The sequence below is a fragment of the Schistocerca americana genome, chromosome 9 (assembly GCF_021461395.2).
Source record: "Schistocerca americana isolate TAMUIC-IGC-003095 chromosome 9, iqSchAmer2.1, whole genome shotgun sequence".
Lineage (NCBI taxonomy): Eukaryota > Metazoa > Arthropoda > Insecta > Orthoptera > Acrididae > Schistocerca > Schistocerca americana.
Genome location: NC_060127.1, coordinates 197948601 through 197964152, shown reverse-complemented (window position 1 = coordinate 197964152; position 15552 = coordinate 197948601). Strand labels below are relative to the sequence as shown.

Sequence of the window (15552 nt, the reverse complement as noted above, 5' to 3'; positions counted from 1 at the left end):
GTGCACAAAAAGAGCTGAAAGGCATTTGTGGATATGAACACAGTCATTGCTTGGTGCTCCACCCATTGAACCAATTGAGTCACATTTTTTGTCTGTTGGTATAACTGTACTACTGATACTGTTTCAGAACTCTCCTAAGTAGTCAATCAGCCTGTTGTGGGGTCCAAGTCCTGTTGTACAGTAGTCTCAGTTGTGTCAGTGTGTGATACCGTACAGTAAATTATTCATGACTCTGCGTATGTATCACGTTGTCTTCTTATTTAAACAGATTATGTCGCTTCAGTGTTCACTGTTATTGTGCTGTTTGTATGTACAAATGCGAATGATTACATCCATTTTGTTTCTATTTTTCACCACTTGTATGGAATAGAAGCCTAATTTTACTCAAGTGATAAAGGTGGATATGACTTTCTGCTATGGTTCAGTGAATGGAACACTGCCATTGCTCTATGGTCGCAGGTTCCCTGGCACCCCAAACGATAGACAAAGAATTCAATTTGGACCCCCAAAACTGAGGATCTTGTGCTATACTTAGTGGACGAATATCCTAATACCAGAATAAAACAATTTGTGGACAGTATGAAGCATATTCTTGTCTGAGCAGCAATTCATGAACAGTTTCTGTGTCCATACCATCTTCAGTGCATGCAGACACTAAGGCCACAATACGACTGTGGCGGGCTGCAGTTCTGCCAATAGCTCTCTCAAAAGTGTGGTGCAGACCCACTATTTACATACAACAAGGTTAACTTACAGACTCCTATAACCTCTTCCATTTTCTTCATATTTATAGTATTTGAAGTTCAGTGACCAGCACCAATTTCATAAAACAGTACGAAGCCATTTCCACAAAGTGTGTTATTTTAAATTGTGGGCAACTGCAGCCAAATCTCCACATTTTGAATGACATGATCTGCACTGGCTGTACAATACTTTTAGTAAAAGTCGTGACCAGTTTCGTGTCAATCGAAGATGCATCTTCAGGTGAGAGAGATTCTTTAACAATTCATAGCAGAAAGCTAACTGCCTTAGAGCCACTCCCCATTATTCACATCAAATCAAACTCACAGTGCTGAAAGTGATAGTCGATAGTTGAAATGAAGGGGATGCCAGGATGGTGTCACAGGTGGGAAAGGGGGAACCCAGAGCAGTCACTACTGCCTTGCCTGCTGTTGCTGCTGCTCAGTCATGATTCTGCTATCCCCTTCACTTTAACTATGAGCTACCACTTTTGGCACAATGCAAGTTTATAACCTGATTTGGATGATGGGAAGGGGCTCCAAGGCAGTTAGCTTTTCATTGTGACTTGTCAAAAAAAGGATATCACCTGAGGATTTGTCTTCAATTGATGCAAAATTGGTAATGATTTTTAATTTTGAAAAATATTGCCATTGCAGATTGGATGACTTAACTACAGGACATTTCTTTTTTTAGTAGCCAGCTTCTGCTATTCAGTCTGTGGTCTCTATTACCTCTAACTCACTGACAAATAAACTAAAATTATCTGAACCTGAATTAAGTTCCTTTTAGTACATTTAACTATACACTGAAATTAAGTAATGATAATGAATAAATTGAATGCCCATGACTTAGTTTGTGAACAAAAAGCATCAGAAATAAACAAGACCAGATACCAATGCTATTTCATCACCAATGACAACTACATCAATCTAATTAAATGCTGAATCTAAAGTGTCTGAAATCTATCTGCAATACTCTAAATTTTAACAGGAAGTGACACAGATATAAACTGGTGAACATTTAGAAGTAAAATATTTTTTGTAAATACATGTAAATTTTTGAAAAATTGTCAGTGTGTGAACCATGTAATCTAGAAGCAATTATTGTGATTGTCAGTTTGAGTAGACCATTGCCTTTCACAATTTGTTGTTAGTACACTCTACAAAAGTATCCACCAGTTGCTGCCTCTGCCAGTGAGTGGATAATTTGACTTGTCCCACATCCCTGAAGGCTCTCTTCATGGGGGGATTGACAAAACATAATGAATGACTGAATGGGAATGAATGAATGAATGAATGGATGAATGATCACTGTTTCTCTAGAAGTGCAGGGACCTTCCCATCATGAACTGTTCTACTAGATACATACCCATCCAGTGTTTAGTGAACTATTCCTCTAAATTTGATTCACAGTTCCTTTAAGCACTCCTACTCAGATGTAAATGTTTCATGTTCTTCCATCGGATATAATACTACTGCATCCCTATCCAGTTTACTAAATATGTAAACCTTTCTTCGTGTTTCAGTTCCACTTTGCACTTCTGTCATGATTGTCACTACTACTGCCTCCTGCTGATTGATACCGCTGTCAATGTGAACATCTTCAAAGTAGTTACATCTAATAGTTGCCAATAGTTCTATATAAAACTCCACTGCCATTCTGAACTATCTGTTGTAGTTGGTTATCATAGAGGGCATTTCATAGATTTATTGGGAGTCTTTACTGGCCCACCCTTACAAAACTGAATTATCTCAATCAGTTGTTAGATGATTAGTCTCCTATAATGATGGTAGTATGATTGGGTAATGTATATGCCAGCTGGCTGAGGTTTTCTCTAAAATTTTGTTTTGCATCTGGCAGTGAGTCAGACATCCAGTAGAAAGAAACAGTTACAAGTTCATCCTCACCCTTTATACTGCGTCTTGCCTAAACAGCTTTGCATGGACCTTCAATTTCTATCATAGATCACAGTGTACTTAGTTTTTTGTCTGCTGCAACATATGCTTCATTTTTGTTTCACATAAGCCTATCCTTTCGGTATTACTTATCCCATCTCATTGCTGCCAATTCTGGGTTTCGGCCACTTTTCCTGTATCTGGCATCATACAAGTTCCACTTTCTTTCTTAACTGCTTGAAACTACATGACTTTTGAATGCTTTGACATTAGGATTTTAATCATTTCATATGTGGGGACCACAGGTTTGGGTCTTCAGCTCTCATTATATGGACTAGTAGCTGAGTCGCCTAACCGAAAGAATTCTTTTGTGCATCTACCCGGGTAGCAGCCTCTGTTGTGTAGAGCACAGCTTTCCTGTTTATGTGGACCCTACTGTTCTTAACCCTATGGCTGAAAGGCCCCTATACATGATCACACAATACATCAAATTTTACTATGTTTGCCAAATATTTGACTGTGTACAGTGCTGCTTGAAATGTTTGTCAAACACAGAACGTATCACAGAAATCTCGACTGACGGAAAATTTGAGAAGATGGCAGGCACTGTGTTGATGTTTCACCGCAAACATTCGATGAAAAAGTTTTATTACAATTGATAGCACCATTTCCACAAATACAGAACCTACAATGAAGGATAAAAACAAAATAGCAATAGCAATTACCAAAATGGTAGAGGTGTAGCACAGTCCCCAGCAGTATATTATGCAGGAAGATGTTAAGAAGAAAATGAATATTCTGCACACAAAATGCAGCAGGGAGTGTAATAAAATTAATACACACAAGTTCTCCTTTTCTTCCATAGATGATGTAGCCTACATGTTACCACATTGTGGTATTTTAATGAACTGTCACAACAGAACTAAGAAGAGAAAATAATTTTTTGCATAATTGCATCTTTTTTTTACAGTTTGAGGGCAAACAAACTCTAAACAAGTTATTAACAGTTTCTGCAGAAAGGTTCAGAGTCTTCTCGTTTTAAACCATTCCCTCGACCAGCATCTTTTAACAGAGTGCCAGAGTCAATGATAGAAATGCCATTCCCACTAGTCTCAAAATACAGCATATACAAACAGTGTTTGAGGTTAAACTAACACACTTTGTCGGTATGTCTACAGGCTTATTGTCAAATGTGGATTCAGATAAGTGTGAATTTGACAAACATGTATGATTATTTACAGGGCCTACAGCCCATAAAGTCATTGCCTAAATTATAACAGACCCTTCGTAGCCTCTGGTTTAAAACCTCTACTCAACTAGGAATCAGAGGGGTATGAAGACAATGATGCAGGTTCACCTTCAGTGAAACTCCATGAGCAACCCTGATCTTCTCCACCTTCTCTGCCATTTACTCCAAGACTGAACTCATATCCCAGAAGGTAGATGTCATTTGCTGCAACATACACAACTTTCTGCAGCTGGCTGCACCTGTTCCCTCAATGCCTTTAGAACAGCCTCCTCAACATGTTTAATGACACCCACCCCCTCTTTCAAAACACCTGCTACTGTTTACCTAAGGTGTAGCATTATTTGAAGTACATTCAAACTATCAAGGATAACAGACTGCACCCCATTTGAACATGTTTTTCCATGACAGCAGCCTCCCTAACAGGTGAAATTTGTCGAAGTAACTCAGTTTCAAATTACCGGTACAGGTGTAGTACCGTGATTGTGACCCCATACCTGCCTCCTGTGTACAAAGGCCTACACCTGCCACAGACTCAGCAGCAAGTCGAATCATTGTGTAGTGACAGGTAAGTGCTGTATTTCTTGGAGGTACTTTAAGTACCTCTGGTATCTCTTTGATAGTTATCCCCACATACTCATTTGCAGCAGCTTTCTGGACAATTCCAACTGCTTACAAGCAGATTGAGCTATAGTAAAGCTTAGTGTCAGGCTGTGCTGTAGTATAGCCTGAGGTTTTCATTAGGTTCAGAATTGAACTGATTTTAAGTTGGCAATGCCAACAAATGTGATAGTGTAAGAACACAACTAACATTCTCTGCTAAGTGAAGTTTACATATTCTTTATGAGGTGATTTTCCCTTATAAGATCAGTTAGCAACATAAACAAGTACGTCTTGTTGAGTAAAATAAATGGAAACCCACCTTGGTGATGGAGGAGCATCACCTCAACATCCATGCATGAATATAAAATTTTCGTCCCAGTCTCTGGCAACTGTGGCCATCTGTGTGTGTGTGTGTGTGTGTGTGTGAGAGAGAGAGAGAGAGAGAGAGAGAGAGAGAGAGAGAGAGAGAGATTGCATCTTTGTTGTGCCTATCTGCGACTCTGCAATATAGTAAGCAGCAATTTTCCTTTTCTCAATATTGCTGAATACAAAATTAACAAGAATTTGTGGTTTGGCCAACAGGATTTTCCTTAAATATTTGACCTTTAAAGAATCATGTCAATACAAGGTACCTTGCTATAGTTAGCTTATAAAGGTCCACTTTTGTAAGATACTTGTAGGAGATCCCTAAAAGCAGTTTACCAATACCACTGCTGTTCAATGCTGGCGTTTTATATATATAATCATGTTAAATTATGAAATGCAACACGTTTCACACAAAACTTCCCACGAAAAGCAAAAGCTAGGGGAATTATTGCCTGGTTAAGTGCATTCTATGCTCAAACAGGGGTTCACGTAAAACATGGTGTGGTATTGTGGGGTAATTCATCAGATGCTCTTAGCGTTTTTAGAATCCAGAAGAGAGACAAGAAGATCATTAATGACAGAAAAACTAGACACTCTTGTTGACAAAACTTAAGATGCTAACACTGCTTTGCTCGTGTATTTACAGGACTGCAAGAATCTTAGAAAAATCACATGGCACCATCCGAACACAGGCTAAAGAAACACAATGAAAGCCACAAACAGAGTAAATTCAAATCTGCATGTGGTTCATGTTAATACACAACTATGGCAAAAAGGAGCATTCCACATTGACCTTTAGCTGTTCAATATGATCAATGCAAGTATGGTACAAAGTCTGTTGATGGCAACACATAAATATGGAAAATCATTAAGTCTTACTTGCTGTGTCCCAGTTTATAACTGAATACCTAGAACAGTATGTTATGACTAAGTGCAAGTAGCGTTCTGTTTGGCAGGGTCATGGAGTGTAAATATCTGGGAATAACGTACCAAAGTGATATGAAAAGGTGCGAGCTCGTGATGACTGTGATAGGGAAAGTGAATGGGTGACTTAGTTTTATTGGGAGAATTTTAGGAAAGTGAGGTCCATGTGTGAAGGATAGCGCATATGGGGCACTAGTAAGATTCATTCTTGAGTACTGCTTTAGTTTTCGGAATCTGCACCATGTCGAATTAAAGGAAGGCATCGAAGCAACTCAAGTCAGGCTGCTACATTTGTTGCCAGTATGTTCGAATAACACCTAAGTATAGCGGAGATGCTTCGGAATTCAAATGGCAATCACTGAAGGGTATACGACGTTCTTTCCGAGGAACACTACTGACAAAGTTTAGAAGAACCGACATTTGTAGCTGACTGCGGAGTAATCATACTTCTGCCAACATAAATTTCGAGTACGGGCCACAAAGATATGACAAATTACGTCTCGTACAGAGGCATAAAGACAATCATTTTTCCCTCTCTCTATTTGAGAGTCGAACGAGAAAGGAAATGACTAATAGTGGTTCGAGGTACCCTTCGGGACACACGATTGCTTGCGGTGCAAGTATGTACATGTAGACATATGAACTACACAGAAGTAAGTCTTGTATGAACCTACTGCAATTTATTGTAAACCATAATCTACCCGATGTAAACAGTAGTAAAGTTCGCCCAGCATTTGTAGCACACTGTGTAATATTAGATCACACAGACCAAATAGGGCTATGTTGTTTTTACGATAAAACTAACCATTTCCATCGCAAATGCTCAGAAATTCAGCTCTTTCACAAATTTTACGCCAAAACAGGATTACTTATCAGATTCACAGAGCTTGAATCTACACACGTCTTTTCTCAATTCTGTAGTCTGTGAACTGATAAGAGATAACGAATTTAACTGAAGTTCCAGCGGTTGGTAAGGGATGCGCTATTAATCGATTAATCGTAATTATTCCTGTAATCGATTACGGCTATATCAATACTACTTTCACGCCATTGTTTTGCATAATATTACCCATATAATTAATTATTTCAATTGTCTCTTTTTTTCTTCTAAAGTTGACTTGCGCTTTATTACGGAAAGAAGTGCGACTGTCCCCCACATTGAATAACTCATCGTGTTGGCACAAATTGGAACATTTCGTGTCGACTGTGTTTTGTTTACGATTGCTACCAACATCAACGAGCTAACAGTAGTAGTGCGACGAAGTCTAAAGCGTCTCAATACTCAAATAAATAACTTAACAAGTGTGTTTGGACATGAATGTCTCTATGAAGTGCTTTCACAGAAGCTTGCTACTTCTGTTATTTATACCATAGCTATGGATACGTACAAGTTGCGCGAATGCGTGAGTTTACGCTTATACTGGCATTTCCACAGCGCGCCTTTTGAACCAGTGGCCACGAAATGCGCAGACGCGCCGAGTAGTGGTTACTTTCCATTAACTCTGTTAATACTATACCGAAAATGGAATGAGTAGCCAATGGAAAAACGCAGAAGAACAGAATCCGCGCAAATCACAGCATACTGCACTGCTGTACTAAAAACAGATTTTCGGTCGTCCTGTACAGCAGCTGCAGCATTCTGACAAACGAGAGCCTTCGATGCCATCCTATAACCAATATACTTTATGCAGATTATTCTGGTATATACACATTCTGTAAGAAAAAAATTAACTCACTCTATTTTATAATATTTAAGATATGGCAGTCCGGCTGTTAAGGAATTAATATTACAGTGCATCAGAGGACCATATACGTTGTTGACTATGATTTGGTGGATTCTTTCTCTTTTAAATCAGTTTTTTCTGTATCCCATCAGAAGTATGCTTTCGCTTATCTTTTTTTTATTTTACACATGTCCAAAGCATTTTATGAAGTTCTTGGAGCCTACTGGTAACCTATTAAGGTGCAAGCCATCTTTTCCCATACACTTATCATTTTAAAACGGTTCAAATGGCTCTGAGCACTATGACTTAACTTCTGATGTCATCAGTCCCCTAGGACTTAGAACTACTTAAACCTAACTAACCTAAGGACATCACACACATCCATGTCCGAGGAAGCATTCGAACCTGCGACCGTAGCGGTCGCGCGCTTCCAGACTGTAGCGCCTAAACAGCTCGGCCAATCTGGCCGGCATGAATGCGGCATGTTGACCATATATTTCTGCAAAACTCATCGTATCTATCAACTCATGTTTAAGTCCATCTTTCCTTATACTCTTGTCACTTCTTGAGTTCTTGTTAATTAACAGGTCCTGGCTATACCCTACATCAGTAATCAAGAGCGGGATTAACTATTTTCTGTTGTGTTAACGGCAGCAATACCAACTATGGAACTGAAATTATGTGAGCAGAGTGATATGCACTATCACGAAAAATTTTCTTAACAGAATGCTTCTCTGAACTGTCGAAAATCGTAGCATTTCCACAGACGATACCAAAGAGTAAATGAAGCCTGAAGACAAAAAAAGATAAACAGAATTGCCGGTTAAAGTCTGTCTCTAAAATGCATAGCGCAAGCAAGTGGCATTTGCCGGAAGACCGCTGCAACTGCGGTTCAGAGAATCCCGTGTAGCAGTAGCAGTGGCAGCACAGTGTGCTGTGGTTTTTGCGTATTCTGTTCATTTGCGTTTCTGAGTTGGTTACATTAGTTACTAACTTGTGTATACGTTCAAAGCAGTTATTGGAAAATAGCCAACCTTCTCTGCCTCGTGATGACTGGGTGTTGTGTGATGTCCTTAGGTTAGTTAGGTTTAAGTAGTTCTAAGTTCTAGGGGACTGATGACCATAGATGTTAAGTCCCATAGTGCTCAGAGCCATTTGAACCATTTTTTGAAAATAGCCAACCCCGGCCGCCTCTGCGCACATCGCCAGTGATTCAAAAGGCACGCTGCTGAGTATTTACAGACACAAGACTATAGCATATTTTAAAACATACACAATACACTTTTTTGCAGAGCTACGAAGCTAAAACTTAACCAGCTATTGAACTTATTACCTTTACTTTTCAAGTACATTATTTCACTTAGCAGGCTATGAATAATATTGTACCGAGTATTTTGCATCTTTTTGACACAGTGAGGCGATGATGACATGCCTAAATAGCTTTATCTTCTGGTGCTGAATTTGTGGGTGTCGCCAAAAGAACATCTGTGAGTGCAGAATGAAATGCAGCATTATTCTGTGGCGACGAGCGCACGGACAATCTGCTTTACTCTTTGATTTTTTTTAGTATTCTTCGTATTCACTTAGATTTTTCTATTGATTGGTGTTTGAGCTTTAGGAAATAAATAGTTATTGCCTGACTACTACGTTACATCTCTTTAGCAGACGGCGATAAGCTGTAGTTGGCTAAAAATTTATACCTGTCCCAAAAAATACGTGGACGAAAGAAAGCTCAACAACGAAGATCTGTCGAGGAAAGTTGTGAAATCAGTTGATTGTAAACAGCCAGTTGTATTTTATACTGATAAAAAGCCCTGCTAACTCGTTGCTTGCATCTCAGTCTCCTTAAAAGTTCTGTAGTGAAAATAAAATATGGATTACAAAAACAATTTACGTTCTGCTGTATATACTTCGGAAAACGAAAGACAGATGGAACAGCGTTATCTCCCCACCTTCTGCAATTTACGTAGCTCGCAAGGAAAGAGCTTTCTTCGAAACGTTCACAGCATAGAAAATAGTTTTCTGTCTGTGGGAAACCTTGCTTGTGACAGCGTTAGGCCATTTTTTCCCCCAAGCGCCATTCGAGAGTGGAACAGTAGAGAAGTAGTGTGATAATGGTTCGATGAACCCTCTGCCAGGCACTTGAGTGTGAATTGCAGAGTAACCACGTAGATGGAGATGTAACAGCTGTGACTCTGAAACAGGAAGCCTTCAAATAAATGCGTGATCATTATATTATTACCATGTTATAGATATTTATCAGCCAAGTGTCTTACCATACAAAAGTCTAAATATATCTACGTACTTGTGAATTCCCTTTCTGGAATTTATTTGTACAATAAAACGCTGCACAGCTCTTCACCATGTTTCCTGGTTAGACTGGAATATGTAGACAGTACAATTAAAAGTAACAAATATTGTATCTGTGCCCCAACGAATATATAACGTTCGATCTGTATATCTATCAGCGTCAATACAACTCTACTCAAATCACCACAATGGCCGCAACACAATGGAAAACGGCGTCCAGTCGAAGGTTAAAGGATCGCGCGATTGCAGTGCCGTCGCCGAGTCGAGTTACTTTTGTGTTTTGTGTCCGCCTGACAGTGAAACTCGGCGGCTTGCTCACGAGCTGCCTTCTCGGGAAAAACTCGCTAGTGTCAGACTGTTTTTCTTATGGCGCAGAGCTGCAGGGAGTGGAGAAATTGTGAATCGCTACTCGGGGGATAGGGTGCCCCTACACGGCGAGACAGAAGGTTGCCAATAGGCCCGGTGTTCGTATTCTTAGAGACACTGTCCCACAGTTGCGCGGTGCAAGATGCCGAAACAATGGTCTCGCTAAGAAATTATGAGAGTAATATAACTTTACGAAGCAGGACTGGGCTCAAAGATTTTGCCGCTTCTTGCATTTTCAGTCAATTTTCAGTCAATCTTTTTCACAATGTCATTCATCTACGACGTCTAATTTTTTCATACCACACTTATTCATACATCTTATGTAAATACACCTGAAGACCGAAGCTGGGCTGGGAGTGGGATACCAGTCAGTGAAACGGAGGTGAAACATTTCCAGTGTAATACATTTTGAGTTGTAGCTCAAGAATTAATTATGCAACCAAACTTAAGTTATGCCAGTCTTAGAGCACATAACTAAAATCCGTTCACTTTGACTCATTCCCTGAGCAGAACGTAGCTGAGTACCGCCGGGATCGTCGCTTTTGCCGCACAGAGTGGAAGGTCACAGGACAGCGAGTGACTTCCACGTAAACGCTTTATTTGTTGAAAAAAGAATGTATAAATCGCCAGCGCCTATATAGCGTGTCCATAAACGAAAAACAGCTATGGTCGAATATCGAGAGGGCGCGCTTTCCGACATGCCACGACCGTGATTTACGGCTCGATACGAGTAGTTTTGGAGGGACTTTCATTTATTGCAGCGAAAAGTAACAATTATACGATAAATAAAGTTGCTGGAATGCAAACAGTGTGAAATACGAGGACACTGGATAAACAGTTTGTGTAATGCATTTAGGTGTTTTATTTCCAGATTGTTTGACAGGCTAGTTTCCGATATACACTCCTGGAAATGGAAAAAAGAACACATTGACACCGGTGTGTCAGACCCACCATACTTGCTCCGGACACTGCGAGAGGGCTGTACAAGCAATGATCACACGCACGGCACAGCGGACACACCAGGAACCGCGGTGTTGGCCGTCGAATGGCGCTAGCTGCGCAGCATTTGTGCACCGCCGAGGTCAGTGTCAGCCAGTTTGCCGTGGCATACGGACCTCCATCGCAGTCTTTAACACTGGTAGCATGCCGCGACAGCGTGGTCGTGAACCGTACGTCCAGTTGACGGACTTTGAGCGAGGGCGTATAGTGGGCATGCGGGAGGCCGGGTGGACGTACCGCCGAATTGCTCAACAAGTGGGGCGTGAGGTCTCCACAGTACATCGATGTTGTCGCCAGTGGTCGGCGGAAGGTGCACGTGCCCGTCGACCTGGGACCGGACCGCAGCGACGCACGGATGCACGCCAAGACCGTAGGATCCTACGCAGTGCCGTAGGGGACCGCACCGCCACTTCCCAGCAAATTAGGGACACTGTTACTCCTGGGGTATCGGCGAGGGCCATTCGCAACCGTCTCCATGAAGCTGGGCTACGGTCCCGCACACCGTTAGGCCGTCTTCCGCTCACGCCCCAACATCGTGCAGCCCGCCTCCAGTGGTGTCGCGACAGGCGTGAATGGAGGGACGAATGGAGACGTGTTTAGAGTACCATGAGAAGAAGAAGAGTAATGTACATATTATTAATGACAGATCCAAAGGAGATGGAACGGTGGGGAGGAAGCCGCACATCTTTCCACATGTAAACGCCCATTAATCACAATGTCTGGATTCAAAATACTGTGGCATGTAACGGTCGGTACGTAGTTTACTTATTCTTCCTCTATTTATTACAAAGTGTTTTTTCTCATTGATACCCCTATAGGTATTTAAGGAATTGTTAGGCCATCATATGTTGAAATTTACTTTTATTTCTTTATTAGAAAGTTTTTCGCATCTGTAGGGCCTTTCAAGTTGACACAGGTAGAGACCACGCAGAATACCGTAGCCGCTAGGGCACGCGCCGTGAGGCCCGTACCGCTGGGCAGTGGAGGTGCCATTCTAAAGTGAAGCCATGCTCACATTTTTTGTAAATATTAAGTGGAGTTCCTCCACGCCCACCCTTGCAAGGCGACCGTTCAAAAAGATCTGCCTCTTCTGCTCTGGTTACTATCTAAAAATTATTCCACTGAAAATGCAACGACTGATTTTGGCCCGGCTTGTCAAAAATTTGTAACTTTCAGAGAACCGTCATGAGACTTTTGTCTTCTTGCCATGTTAAAATTTATTTTTTTGCGAAAACAGAGAGGAGTTTCCGCAGGGTAACATCACTGTGGTTTATTGAGAGGAACTGAGAAAAATTAAGGTCAGTGGCTTTCGAAAAAGCACATTCTTGGTACAAAATAAATGTGTAGTGACTTCACTTATGTTTTTCCAAACCTCACAGCATTTCTTGTTTCGCCAGGTATCGATGGCCCTTTAAAATCACACTTTTTCATCGAAAAAGTCTGTAACTAGTGAAATAACTCAGTAGATAATGAAGTTTTGCATAATAATCATGTGACAAAATACTCTCCTCTTTGCGTGCTATCATTTGCCAAAATCTCGTTTCGATACCTCCAATCGTTTATGGAACACTAGCTGACCTGGCGAACTTCGTACCGCCTAACAGTCAATGAATGTCGTGTTACCTTTTAGCTGAACTAATTTAGGCTTTGATGAACGTAATACAATGATACAAAATAATATTAATATAGATAGAAATATAAAAGTATTTTATTTTGATGAATGATGATGAATACATACAGAATGAGATTAAAAATTTAAAAAATAATAATAATTAAATATTTCAAACACATGTCAGAAAAAAATCATTGAAAACTATGTTGTGCAGGTTGGGATACACTCTGATTAATTCATTAATCGGATTTTCATTCAAGCACCTTGTGGTAACGACATTCTTTGTTTTTGGTCAGGCGCAAGAACAAATAATGCGGATGGTTTGCCGACACGTGAGCATGCCACGTACAATTGACCATGAGAAAAACACGCATTTTCTAGATTGAGGCCACAATTAGTCAAGGATTGGCCCTGTGATTTGTTGATCGTCATGTCGAAGGCAAGACGAATCGGGAATTGAATTCGTTTAAACTCAATGGGCATATCTGTTGGGATCATCGGAATCCTTGGAATAAGAACTTCCTCATCTTTAAATTTTCCTTTAAGTATCGACGCGTGAATCACATTGCTCATCAGTTTTCTTATCACAACGCGTTCCATTGCACAGTTTTGGTTGGTTTAAATTTCTAAGCATGATGACTACCGAGCCTACCTTCAGTTTTAAATTGTGCGGTGGTAAACCAGGCACATCCAAGGAGTTCAAAAATTCAGTTGGATAATTAGTAGCTTCTTCTTCGTTTGTTACACAGTCGATAGATTTGAATGAATACAGAGTACCTACGATTCGATTTTGAATTATAAAATTGAGGTCATCTACATCTTTATTTTTAGCCGCCAAAATTGCTCGCTCACTTAACCATTTAGTATTTTTGTGGTTAGCAATGATATCCGGAAATACTTTGTTGATAAGCTCGTCTTTTGATGAGACGACATTGCAAAAATTTGGAGGAAATGAAATCAAACCGCTCGATTCGTCAACAGGAACACGGCCATTACCGATAGTCAGCAATTGCTTCGAGAAATCATCAGCAGTTAGATCGTTCAACAATGCAACTCTCATATTTACAGACAGTTGAAGTTTGTTTACATATCGCCACAGATTTGATGCTTTGAGGCAAGCGTTTATTTCGTCGGCAGCAGTAGATCTTGGAATTACTGGTAGTGTTTGTCGGAAATCGCCAGATAATAAAATCATCGAACCACCAAAACATCTCGAGTCATTGCGCAGATCTTTTAATGTTCGGTCTAGTGCTTCCAATGCGCGTTTGTGCGCCATTGTGCATTCGTCCCATATGATGATTTTTGATGCTACTAAAACTTTGGCCATTGCGGAGTGTTTCGAAATGTTACATGTCGGTTGTTCAGTAGTTTGAAGGTTTAATGGCAATTTTAACGCTGAGTGAGCTGTACGGCATCCGTCTAACAATGTGGCCGCTATTCCGGAAGAAGCAATTGCTACCGCTATTTCGGATCTCGCACGTACAGTGGCCAAAATCAATGACATGAGGAATGTCTTCCCAGTTCCACCGGGGGCATCCAAAAAAAATAAGCCACCATTTCCATCATCAATTGCATTAATCAGTGTATAATAGACTTCCTTCTGCTTAGAATTCAACAGTGGTACATTCGTTTGAAGTGATTGGATTAGTTCATGTGGATCATATTCACGTTCACGTTCCAATTCTCTATTAAATGCGTCATTCATTCCGCGATCTGGCGCTGGCATTCCTAACCTAACTAACAAACTGCCGCTCGTGAGGTAACACACATCTTCGATCAAGAGCAAAGCCTGGTTATGCATCTCCTCATTCGCCTCAAGATCGGGATTTCTTGAGCTGACACGAATTCGATATAAAATGTCTTCTGACATGTTATCTTTGTATTTGTTCCACAGGTCACGTGGGTTCGATGGGAAGCATGTCGAAATGATGATAGCAAATAATGTGCGTATCTGACTTGGGGATGCAGAAATAATTGCTTCAGCGATTGTCGTGTCCCAATGAGTATCGTTTTCAAGCAAATTCAGCTCTTGACATGCTGCACGAAATGTGGGGCACACTATACCATTAACAGTTCGTAGTGATTCAAATGATGTTGGCCCTCGAACATGTACCAGCAACAACCGCAAATAGAAACATTCATCATTCTTCGGATGAACTGTGTAAATACGACCAAGAGCATCAGCAGAACGCATATCTGGATGACCAGGAACTGCATCGCCTTGCTTCCGACGTTGAAATTTCTCCGATGTAGCGTTCCAAGTGTAATAACGTGGCATTTCCGAGTAAAGCAACGTTCGTGCGAACAGATCGTTTTGACAAATCGCAAAGAAACTGGTCAGTGTTGTCGCTGGAGGTGTTTCGGCACGTTGAGCAGCATTCGACGCTGTGAAATATACTCTCTGACCGTTCTCTAGATGCACCCCCAAATGTACAACAGTGGGATAACGTTCGTGAATAGGGAATGAGAATATTGCAGTTCACATATCTACCAACTTGATAGCGCGTGATTTCATCGTTGATATTGGATGTTTGGATACCAAAAACCGCCATGTCGCTCCCTTTCGTGACATATTTGCAAATGTATTTAATAGATTTCACCGAATTGCAATACTCAACATTACAATGTGCCTTGAATGTTTTGGAAAGAAGTGGCGAATATGGAACAATCCAACTGTTTTCAACTATGAAATCGTTTCCTTTCACTTTAGTTGTGATAGTTCCACCATTATCATCGGGCGATCGACGCCGATACAATGGATAACCA

General features: G+C 40.7%; 1 protein-coding gene across 3 annotated transcripts in view; it reads right to left on the bottom strand.

The window, feature by feature from the left end:
* The window catches only part of LOC124551294 (gastrula zinc finger protein 5-1-like), a 199352-nt gene extending 192636 nt beyond the window's left edge, over nt 1-6716 (bottom strand). For all 3 annotated transcript variants that reach the window (XM_047126301.1, XM_047126302.1, XM_047126303.1), the window contains exon 1: nt 6581-6716. In XM_047126301.1, coding sequence (XP_046982257.1) covers nt 6581-6589 — 9 coding nt within the window. In that variant the 5' untranslated portion in view covers nt 6590-6716. The remainder of the gene's footprint in view (nt 1-6580) is intronic.
* Nucleotides 6717-15552: the final 8836 nt, after the last annotated feature.